We start from the raw sequence: 11,978 nt of genomic DNA on the forward strand, positions 1-11,978 counted from the left end.
TTTAACACTACGTCTAGTGAATATTATTCTAATATAAGTTTATATCTATAGAAGATCTAAGTCTAGTTATGACAACATTATACAAGAACAGAGTATCAGTTAAAAATTTTTAATAATAAAGAACCTACTCGAAGAAATAAATACCAACAACATCAAGAACTTTAAGAGAAAAGAGCATAATTCTCTACATAATGAAACTCAAGTATGTATTAGAATACTACACTACACCATATGATGTTGATCAACTAATTATCTTTACACTACCTATACTAGGAACTAAAACCAATAACAATAGTTGATGACCAAATTATATATTATTTAGATCCAGTTGGACTATATTTATTGATAAGTTCAACAATTATATTATTTATAAATATTCAGGTGAACTAAGGTATGATAACATTATTCTCATCTTTTTTTTAGGTTTTTTTTTTTGTTATTAATTTAAATTTACATACAAAATAGTAAAGAACAGTCTTCACTGGATAATTATTCAAATTTTATAAATTTAGTACGATGAACTGTAAGAGTAAGGATATTCTATCATGGAAGCGGTGGGGTGGAATTGATGAACCAGAGAGAAGTTTATGGCCGACCAAAATGGGATTGATAATAATATTCATTTAGTAGTACTTCTTAATGAAAACTATTTAATCAATGTATATATTCACTTCATAGTTGGCGATCATCTCTACTAACGAAAAAATCCTATCTGTTTCATCAATTCCACCACACAGCTAGATTTAAATCTTTAAATAAATAATTAAATACTTTATCATTAAATAATAAAATATTATTTTTAATTTAATTTAATTTAATTCGAAATAAAATAAAAAAAATATATATAATTTAGCTCATATAGACCAAGATAGTAGTAACCCCTGTAATCTTGTTGAAGATACCAGAGCTGTCAGGATAGCTTTTTACCAAAAGTAAAAAGTTTGTTTGTTTATACATATTATTGAATCTGTAAAGAAAATTTTATTTTGGAAAGGAAAGAATCTTTTTTTTTATTGATTAAAGGGTTGGACTTAGAAAGATCCTTTATCTTGGTATTTATCCCATTCTTCTTATATTTTTTCTAAAGATCCATTTTGATTTGACTTTTGATTCTTGAAGAATTTCTTTCTTTGTTTTAAAAACTCTATTCCTTGATTGATTATTTCAAGCAGTGATTTTGACATTCTATATTACTAAGATGATCAAATGGTTCCCAAATCAATATTCGATACTGATCAAAATCAGGAGGTGTTCTAAATCTTTGATAAAGACATTCTTTTTTCTACTCTATCTATTTAATAGACAATTGATTAATTTAATTCTGATAAATTTTTATTTAGAAATAAAAAAAAATAATTTCTATAGAGTTGAGAATTCTACTTGCTTTCAATATATTGAGATCCATATTGATTTTCCCACAGCTATGGAATAATAGTGTAAAAAGGAGAAATCTTAATCTATTTTTATTTCACTTGGTTATTGAATCTTTTTAAAAAGATTATTATATGATTACTATGTAAATCTTTTTTTTTTTTTTTGAAAAATAATAATATGTATATAATTTATTTATTTCATATAGTCCAAGATAGTAGCCAACAATAGCTTGAATGGCATTCCAGTTGGTTTTGAAATACTTTGATACTCTACTTTGGTTTCATTATCTTGTGTATAGGTTGATTGTTTTATGTTGAAACCAATACGAATGAGTGCATGAGAAAGCAGTTCCTCCGAAGGATACTGAGAGATCTCCATTGCCTCTTTGAATGTGAAATCCATATCGAATGACTCTAGTATTCTGAATATGAGGATGGTGAGGTTGATGTTTCTTCTAAACATTGCTTGAATCTCGGTCTTCCAAAGATCGAAATCCTTCTTCCAAATGCGCATACCGGTCATCGTTCCTGAGTCAACTAGCACTCGCTTATTGGAAACTGCAACCTGTCGCTTCTGAGCATTGTTAACGATGTCCTTGAGTATACCGTTTTGTTTCTGCATCAATTCTTCTTTTCTTCGGTTCTCTGTCTCCACTTCAGTATCGATGTGTCTCAGTCTCAGCTTGCCGGTTCCAACCTTGTCCCTTATCTCATCCATAAGACAATCATAGGCAGTCGTCTTGGTATTACCAGTACTCTTTCTGTTCTGGTTATTACCTCCAGTTCTTGGTTGAGAAGTTGGTGATTTATTCAATTGTTTAGATGGTTGTTGTTGTTGTTGTTGATATTGAGGTAGAGGTGGAGGAGGTGGAGTTGATGGGTTGTATTGTTGTTGCTGTTGTTGCTGTTGTTGTTGTTGACGGTAAGATAGCTGTACAGGTGGTGGAGGTGAAGAAGTTTGACGATTAACAACACCACCGTTACCAAAGTTATTGTTATTGTTATTGTTATTATATACTTGTGGTTGTCCAGTTATTACACCTTTAATAGAGGTAGGTAGAATCTCTGATATGGTTGGATCATGTCTTACCATTTCCAAAATGACATTTCTCAGTTGGTCTACGTCCAATTTCCCTAGAACAGCTTCAATCTTTTTGTAGTCTGGTTGCTTAGGTTGTTCAGATGGTGATGGTGGTGAGTTTAATCTAGCTTGTGGTGGTGATCGTTGAGCAGGATACTGTGAGTTACTATTACCGACTCTACTTTGATTGCTATTATTATTGCTATTATTATTATTATTATTGCCATTTGATCTTGACTGTTGGTTGGAATGTGAACGATGATGTTCAATAGGTGGTGATTCTGGTGGTGTATTTGGTTGTAGATTCTTTACTGTCATTAAGAATGCCTTTAAAGGTTGTACTAAAATAGATGAATGTCTTGTTACATTTTCTATCAAAAATAATAAAAATCAGTTAATATATTAATTAAAAATAGAATTAAATCTTGTAAACATTACCATGAGTTGACAATTTCTTTAACTTATCAATGATACCATCATTAAGAATTGATGCTTGAACTATTCCTATATACAAATAAAAAAAGAATATAAATAAATGTTATTAATTTTCATAAGGTATCATTATTAGATATACTAATTACTTACTGCTACTTTGTATAACTTTGTTTAAGAATTCAAGAACACTATATTGAAGATTCTCATTATTTGAGTATAATGAGTTGAGTACTGCTTGGATACCACCTTTATTTATGAATATATCCAAGTATTGTTCTAAAGATAATAATTAGATTATTAATTTAAAATAAAGTAAATAAGCTTATTGTTTTGTATATTGTATTTATGATAACATACCATCTTGAGTTAAAATACTTAATAATTTAATAGTATAGATTTGAATCTGTGCATCATTACTAAATAGTAATGATATTAGAGTCTGAGGTAAAAGACCGGATCTGTCGTCCAACAGAATCTCCAAACCTTCTTCATCACACGATATATTGTAGAGTGTTTGAATACAACTCTTTTTGATTAATTGATTACTACCATTAAGTTGTTCAATCAATATATCAACTGAATTCAATAATCTTAATACTTTTCTTATGAATTCTATATAGGATGAAATAAAAAAGATAAATAATATTATTAATATATAATATTCGTTTTGTAACAAACTCTGTAAAGATCGATATACTTACTGTTATTTGATAGTACAGCAATAGTTTCACAGGATGCTGCAATTACATCTGCATCGTTGGTCAGTAGCAGATTGTGTAGTAGTTGAATTCCACCTTCTTGGAAGATGGATTGTTTGTTCTCATCTCTGGTGCCGAGATTGGTGAATACTTTGCATACCAAGAGTTGTAGTGCTCTCTCCTCTGGATACGACTTTAATAGCTTCATCAGTGACGGTACGATCTCATTACCCATGACCTTGTCAACCGAGTAGAAAACACGACTGTTCTCAGTCTTCTTTGGTGTCACTATCTGTCCCAACACTTGAGCACACGATAACAACACTGTAGATGGCAAATACTCTGACGATACCATCGATACAATAATATTACAACCATTCTTTTCAACAAATACTTGTTTAACATGATCTATTATTAATGATAGATAGTTATAATTGATTAGCTATTAATTAATTAACATTAAAGAATAAACATTACCATTATATAATAGTTGAATGATAAATTTCAATACTTTTTCAAGTATGGTTGTATTCCAACGGAATACATCAGGTGGAATGTTATACATTGGTTTAAGATAGCTAAGTGAATTATATATTCCTGCCATACCAATCTTTGATCTATTATTCTCTATAATCATTATAACCAAACTTATTAGTTATTATAATATTCATAGATATTAATAGATATACCATACCATTGTTAGATAGTTTCTCTAAACATTGCAATACTTTAATCTGTAGAGTAGCTCTATTTGCAGTTGGATCTTCCTTTGATGTATTTGAAATGATATAATAGTTACCTCTATTCAATGATTGTGGATAGATTTCGTTGACCTTTAGTAAATCAACCAACTTTTCTATACCACTATCACATGCAAATGCTCTTGTTTTAGCTATAAATTTAAATAATAAGCTTTAGTAATAATCTAGATTGTTATTATTAATGTTTTGTGTTATAAAACATACGACAATCAGATACTTGATATAATAGATCAAGTAATTTAATAGATATTGACTCAGTGGTTATCTCATTGGGACCGATATCAGAGTGCAGCTGAATCTGATGTATCAGTATCTTTAGTGATAGCGAGTTGTCAATGATCGTTTCACTTATCTTTGGGTCAGAGTAGCTGGCGAATATGATGAGTGTATTGATTGCGAGAATTCTCAGTTGGTTGGGAAGTCGCTCGTTCGTCGACAACTCAAAGATTGGATGGATCGCACCCGATCGCTTGAGAACATAGGCACACGATTCTTGTGTTGCAAGATTCGATATCAATGTGACCAGTGGGAATACCAACTCCTGAGGGGTGTCGTCGGCCAAGCGATACGCCCAGTTCAGGACACCGACGATCGTAGCGATATCACCGGTCTGCTTGATGAACTGCTTGATATTGTCATTCTCTGTGAGCATTGCAAGCAGTGAGAGCGATTCAAACTGAGCGATATACTCGAACGATTCGCAACTGAGTGGTTCCTGTAGTGTTAGGAACGAGAGGAGTGAACGCAGACAACTTCCTTGGAGTATTTCATCGATGAAGCGACTCTTTATCGATTGCGATTGCTTGGCATTCTGATAGAGTGTTGCAATTTGTTTGATTGCTCTGATATGTATGGATCCTTCACGTCTCCTATTCAACAGAGTAGTCAACTCTTTCAGACCGATCGTTCTTACATCGATAAACGATGATGAAGCGGCATCTGATTTCTTTTGATTAGCAAGTGAGTAGTTGTGTGCTTGTTGTTGCTGTTGCTGTTGATGTCTTGTTGAATTTGGTGAGAGTTGTGGTGGAGTTTTTGTTGGTGATGTTGGTTGTTGTTGTTGTTGATATTGATATGCATGAGGTGATTTTGTTGGTGATGGTGGTTGTTGTTGTTGGACTGGATTCAATTGGAATCGAGTTGAAACTTTCAGAGGTGATTGTTGTCCGAATGATGATTGCTTTTGAAAATCAGATGTTGATGGTGGTGATTTAAATACAGGTTGTCTTGGTGATATTTTATTATTATTACTGTTATTGTTGTTGTTATTGTTGTCGTGTGATATTGGATTATTAAAATAGATATCAACGACATTTCTAACTTCATCCAATAGTTCATTTATACCTTTAGTTGATCCATAGTTTTCGATTTCATAATCCTGTAACAATCTTATATTGTTCATCATTTTCTAAATAATTATAATAATATAATATAATAATAATAATAATAATAATAATAATAATAATAATAATAATAATAATAGAAATATATAAATAAATAAATATATTTTACAAAAATTAAAAGAAATAAATAAATAAAATTACAAATTAAGAATATAGGAATATAGGAAATAAGTATCAATCACTTTTTAAATGACTGATCTGATCTGATTTATGGCTTGGGTTGTTTTGGTTGGTGGTTCTTCAAGATCTGATTGTCTTAATTTTTATGTTAAATGATCCAAAAGATGATGGATTTGGGAATTTTTTTTATATTTTTAATGGAAAATAAGATGTTGGGTGATTATTTTAATAAAAGAATATTAAGATCGATAGATATATATGATATCATATATCTAATTATAATAAAATAAAATTAAAAAATTGGATATTTTTAATTAATTAATTGTCTAAAGTTTTTATTTTTATAGTTTATTATAAATATTGTGGAGAAACAAAAAAAAGTTAGTTTATTTATTTATATCAATCTGTTTTATCTGTCTATTCTATTCTTTTATAATGTAAAAAAAATTAAATTTTGTTATTTATTTTGTGATTTGATTTATGTTTTTATTTAAATTATTATAATTATTTAATATTAATGTTATTTGTTAGATATTTAATTATTAATCTAACGTTTTTGATCAATTCATATTCGTATATACAAAATATGATAAGATGAATGGAAATATTGATCAAAACACAATCGAAATTGAATTTACAAAATAGACTTTTTTGATTGTTGTTGTTTGTTGTTGTGTTGTGGATGTGGTATCGTGTTTAATTTTATGTTAAATTGATTGAGTAAGTCAATTTTGTTTGTTGGGGATGATCAAATCAATAATTATCTATCTACTATATCATTACTAAATAAGTATTGCTGATGATGTATAATATTATTAATTTTTTTGTGTGATGATAATTTAAAGTTGATTTAATGAAAATGATGTGATCACATCAAATCATGATATATTTTACTATCTATTAATAATAAGAAAGTGTTATGCTTATTTTGATTTAATTTAAAAGATAATAATAAATGCGTTTATGAAAGTTGTAAACAGTGATTGACAAAACAAAAAAAAAAAAGGCTAATCAGTCATAATGTGGTTTATTGTTTTTTTTAACATCAATAAAAACTGATTGAGTAGGATGCATACTCTATATATATATATAAGCTCTATTTCTTTACTCTTAACTATGAATAGAAACTAAAATACTGTTAAAAGTGTAAATACAACTATACTCTACTTTTTTTTCTTCTATGATTATTATTATGATTTAAAATAATTTCGAAATCCAAAGAAATGAGCACTTGTATTGTGTTTATATATCGATATTACTGAATAATTATCACATCAGTGTAAAATAATTTGTGGTACATAGTTAGTTAGTTGATGGGGTAAACCAAAACACATTCAGATTTAATAAAATAAAATAAAACAAATCCAAAATGTAAAATTTTATCTATGAATTTCGCTGTGAGTTTGAGTCAAATCATAATCATTTTAAATATTTAAACATTAAATGCTTCGATGTTCATATGAATAGTTTGTGTGTTCTATTCCCAAAAATCATATATTTTTATTTTCAAATCGGATAAAAGTTACATTATGATAAAATTATTGATCATTTAACACTTTTTAAAGTTAAATCGAGATTTAATACAAATGATTAGTTTAATATAACCTTAAAAGACAACAAACATTTATTATTATTCCTAATGAACTTCTGCTAGTTTTAATAAATTTAAATTTTTTTTTTTTTTTTTTTTGATTGGTTGGTTTTGTGTTTAGACCCTTTATGGATGTCATTTTGTTTTTGACTGTTAAAAAAAAACGAATAAAAAGTTGATATATAATTTATCAGAGATATATTATTTATTAAAAAGAAAAAGAAAAAACAAGAGTTTAAAAAATGAAATGTGGAAACAATGGTTGTGGAAAAGAATACACTGAGGAAACAGTCGGACAATGTTGCTATCATCCTGGAAGTGCTATCTTTCACGAGGGTATGAAAGGGTGGTCGTGTTGTTCGAAACGTGTCGTAGACTTTGATGATTTTCTACAGATTCCAGGTTGTTCAACTGGTCAACATAAAGAGAAAGAGGAAAAACAACCAACTACATCATCCGCTAAAACAACAACAACAGCAGCACCAACCAATATCGATTCAAATGGTCGTGAAGTATATGGTACTCACGACAAGGAGAGATTCTATCCAAAACCTGTAACAACACAACCGAAACCACAGATCACCGTCAAAGAATATATAGAGTTGAACGATGAACCCAATGCCATAATTAAAGAAGGTGCTAAATGCACAAGAAACGGCTGCACTGCTACCTACGTCAACGAACAATCGAGAGAGGAAACCTGTACATATCATCCTGGAGATGCTGTATTCCACGAAGGTTCAAAAGGGTGGGCATGTTGTAAACCTGTAAGTAACATATCAAAACAAAACAAAACAAAACAAAACAAAACAAAACAAACTAACAAACGATTACATTTTATCATCTTCTTTATTTATAGAAAGCAGCTCTCTTTGAAGAGTTTCTAAAGATCAAAGGATGTAGAGAAGGTAAACATAAATTCATTCCAACAGAAGTAAAGGTAAGTTGATATATGTATTGAGTTAAAGGTAAGGAGAGAGTGAGTGAGAGTGAGAGAATCAAATCAATTTAAATTCAATCATAAAATGTAAATCTTGTTATGGTATTAATTGACTAACAACAACTTGTTGTTTATAAAGAATGAAAATTTCGTAGAATGTAGAAACGATTGGTATCAATCATTCGATTGTGTTCACTTTACAATCTACTCAAAGAATGTAAACAAAGAAAAGTCAGTAGTTGAATTTGTAGATAGAAACACCGTCAGCGTTGATTTAGTACTACCAAACGATAAGTATTACAAAAAGACATTCAAGCTGGCCAACTCTATCAGCACAACAAAGAGCAGCTTCTCGATTCTCTCCACCAAAGTTGAGATTAAACTTTACAAAGATCCACAAGACTCATGGTCAAAGCTCGAAGAGAATGAGGTCGATTTATATAGATATCAAGTCTAAAAGAAAAGAAATAATTAAACAAAAAAAAAAAAAAAAAAAACAAAGAAAAAGGATAAAACAAATCTATCAATCTATTAATGTTTTATTTTATTATAAAAAAACAACAATATAACAACAAAAACATAACTGTTTAGAATTACAACAAAATAAAGTATATTGATAAATTAAAACAAAGAGAATAAGTTTATAAACATATGTTGTTTTTATGGTTAACTTCTTTAAAGAGCATGCTCATATAAATATGACACCTTTACAAATCTTCTTAATGAAAGTGTATTTATTTTGTTTATTTACAGTACATTTTTGACTAACTGATCTAACTTTTTAAGTTATAACATGTCAGCTTATTTTGTTTTTTTTTTTTGTTTTTGTTTTTGCTTTAGAATGTTATCACTTGATTAATGTTATTGTTTTTGTTTTAGCTATTGTTGTTATTGTTGTTGTTGTTATTGTTGTTATTATTGTTGTTATTTATTAATGTTGTCAAGATTACTATATACATTGTTTGTTTGTTGATGGATGAACTATTTGAGGTTGAAAAAAAAAAAAAAAAGAAGAACGAATATCAATTATTGTAAGTTTAACCAAAGGTGTTCTCTCCAGAGTAGGTGATATAAAGGAAACCATCTTCATTCTTGTATAGCTCGTAGATGGTAGAGATGAGATTCGATGTTGGTGGTAGCACAGTGTTATTCTTTACAAAGAGGAAGATGGCAGTCTTTTCAGTTGCTTGACCTGTCTCCTCGAGGTGTTTTCTGATCTCCATTACAAACTTTGACACGATCATATCGCATGGTGCCAAAAACTTTTTCTTGCTTATCTCTGGTATATTACTATTGGGTGCTCTCTCTACGATAATCTAATAACAAATAAAAAACATATATTAATATTCACATCAATCAATCAATCAGCTTGCTATCTATCCAACTTTGTATCTACATACTGGTAATCTATCCTTATATCTATTTCTAATCTTAGCAGAGATATGCTTTCTCCTGTCTAGAGAGTATTCGTTTTGGAATGATTTTGAAATTAAAGTCATTTCTTTGTTGTACTAATTAATCTATCTAATTAATTTATCAATTATCTATCTGATAATAATGAAAAAAATTGATAAATTATAATAAAAAAATTGTTATTAAACAAAAATATATAAATAAAAATTAAATTATTCTATTATAACTATTATATTATATATTATTTATACAAATATATTGTAAAAATAGATAAATACAACCTGGATGGTTAAAAGAATGTTAAAAATGATGTTTTTAAAAAAAAAAAAAACAAAGAAATTAAAATAGAAGTTTGTGGACTGCCTAAACTAAATAAAACAAGACTAATAACTACTACTTTCTTCTTTTTCTTTTCACTCTCTTTTCTTTATTGTTATTATTTTATTATTTTTTTTTGTGTTGTTTTCTTTCTTGGTTGGTTTTAATTAATGATTAATTGTTGTTATTCTATTATTAGTGTTTAGTGAGTGAGGTTTATTTATTGTGTGTCTGTGTGTGTAATTAATAAATAAATAATTAAAAAAAAACAAAACAAAAAATTATAATAATATTGTGTGAGTGGTTGGTAATTATTAAAAAAGAATTCTCATTTTTTTAAAAAATTGAAAAAATAAATTAAAAAAATAAATAAATCAAATCTTCTAAATCCTAAAATTCACAGTTTTTTTTCTCTTGCAAAACAGAAAATTTAATTTCTTTGCTTGTCTGGGAACATTATACTAAATGACATTGTTTATTACATTATAATTTTTAAAAGAGATATTGAAACAATAATTTATGAAAATACACTAACTTTCCCATCAATTCAATTTTGTATTTGAGCACACAAAAGGATCATAGATGGTATTCAGTCTCATCTTGGAAAATATCTATATTGCTACAAGCCAAGAGACTCTTTATATTATCAAAATTATAAATAGATTGGTTATAGAGAAGATAGAGAATATCATGATGTTTCTTTTTTTCTTTTGTAAATCACCAATCAGCAGTAAATTAAGAGAAACTAAAGTAAAAAAAAAAAAGAAAAAAAAATTGGGTATTATGAAAATTAAATAGTCGGCTATTATTTGTTTATTATTAATTTTAAACAATTTTGTACATTTAATGGAATCTGTATGAGGTGAGCTCATTAGCGCATGGGCACTTGTTTCTGTTTTTATTTGAAAAAGAAAGAATTTGTTAGAATATAAAAAATGTAATTGATAGTTTTTTTTTTTTTTTTGTTTACATACCCATTGCATGCTTCAGATGGCTTGAAGTTCTCGGCCATTCCTGATCCTGATCCTGAACCACTACCGCTACCACTACCAGATCCTGAACCACTACCGCTACCACTTCCAGATCCTGAACCGGTACATGAGCCGGAACCAGAGCAACCTGAACCCGAACCAGATGATGATGAGGAACCAGCGGAACCAGCGGAACCACCAGCAGAGCTACCACCAGCAGAAGCGGCATGACCACCAGCAGAGGAGGAGTGAGTAGCAGCAGCACTACCACCGTTGGTACATTTTCTGTTGGCCTTTGGACATTGACAGAGACAGGTGGAGATATCACAGGTTGGGGTTTGAATTGAGGCTAAAATTTCACATTTTGATTTACATGATGCTTGACTATGAAAATTATTTGATAAAAAGAACAATTACAATTAATATTTTATTTCTATTTAGTTATAGTTTTATCTAAAAATAATTAATTACATACTCTTTGGCGGTGATAACTTGGGTTTCACCGGTGTGGTAGGTACAGGTACACTTTTGTTTTTGGATGGCAGCTGAGGTGACAGCGACGGCCAACAAAACAAGTAATAAAATTGATTTGTTCATTTTTATGAAAGATAATATTGATTAATTAATTGTATGATAATAGAAAAGATTTACAGATTGATGGTTTTCTGTTTGGTGGTAGAGGTTGTTGGACCTCGCAAACAAACTGATTTTCGAAAAAAAAAAAAAAAAAAAATCAGAAATTAAAAAAACAAAAAATTTGTAAAGTAGGAACCAATTTTTGGTTTTGCATAAATTTCATCGACTTGCAAGCCCATTTACGAGCTTATCTACCTTTTTTTGAGGATGAAAAATCTGTTCTTTCGAAAATCATGAT

At 29.0% G+C, this 11,978-nt stretch overlaps 5 protein-coding genes across 5 annotated transcripts; 2 read left to right on the plus strand and 3 right to left on the minus strand.

Annotated features, from left to right (window-relative positions):
• Positions 1-191: 191 nt before the first annotated feature.
• On the plus strand, positions 192-1,346 carry PPL_02091 (uncharacterized protein; the record flags this gene model as incomplete). Its single annotated transcript, XM_020573086.1, has 4 exons — positions 192-202; positions 513-583; positions 854-909; positions 1,341-1,346. 4 exons carry the CDS (start codon positions 192-194, stop codon positions 1,344-1,346), a joined length of 144 nt encoding a protein of 47 aa, XP_020437203.1.
• A 220-nt stretch (positions 1,347-1,566) lies between these two features.
• On the minus strand, positions 1,567-5,753 carry PPL_02092 (uncharacterized protein; the record flags this gene model as incomplete). The annotated part of the gene is made up of 9 exons (XM_020573087.1): positions 1,567-2,825; positions 2,893-2,958; positions 3,040-3,165; positions 3,247-3,501; positions 3,591-3,995; positions 4,065-4,214; positions 4,282-4,479; positions 4,553-4,716; positions 5,038-5,753. The coding sequence occupies 9 exons, from the start codon at positions 5,751-5,753 to the stop codon at positions 1,567-1,569; spliced, it is 3,339 nt and encodes a 1,112-aa protein (XP_020437204.1).
• Positions 5,754-7,704: 1,951 nt separating this feature from the next.
• Positions 7,705-8,859, plus strand: PPL_02093 (cysteine and histidine-rich domain-containing protein; the record flags this gene model as incomplete). The annotated part of the gene is made up of 3 exons (XM_020573088.1): positions 7,705-8,229; positions 8,322-8,402; positions 8,542-8,859. The coding sequence occupies 3 exons, from the start codon at positions 7,705-7,707 to the stop codon at positions 8,857-8,859; spliced, it is 924 nt and encodes a 307-aa protein (XP_020437205.1).
• Positions 8,860-9,439: 580 nt separating this feature from the next.
• Positions 9,440-9,901, minus strand: PPL_02094 (MAP1-LC3 domain-containing protein; the record flags this gene model as incomplete). Its single annotated transcript, XM_020573089.1, has 2 exons — positions 9,440-9,718; positions 9,803-9,901. 2 exons carry the CDS (start codon positions 9,899-9,901, stop codon positions 9,440-9,442), a joined length of 378 nt encoding a protein of 125 aa, XP_020437206.1.
• Positions 9,902-10,868: 967 nt separating this feature from the next.
• On the minus strand, positions 10,869-11,701 carry PPL_02095 (uncharacterized protein; the record flags this gene model as incomplete). Its single annotated transcript, XM_020573090.1, has 3 exons — positions 10,869-10,878; positions 11,108-11,488; positions 11,580-11,701. The coding sequence occupies 3 exons, from the start codon at positions 11,699-11,701 to the stop codon at positions 10,869-10,871; spliced, it is 513 nt and encodes a 170-aa protein (XP_020437207.1).
• Between the last annotated feature and the right edge of the window lie 277 nt (positions 11,702-11,978).

Source organism: Heterostelium album (assembly GCF_000004825.1).
Source record: "Heterostelium album PN500 unplaced genomic scaffold PPL_scaffold2, whole genome shotgun sequence".
NCBI lineage: Eukaryota > Evosea > Eumycetozoa > Acytosteliales > Acytosteliaceae > Heterostelium > Heterostelium album.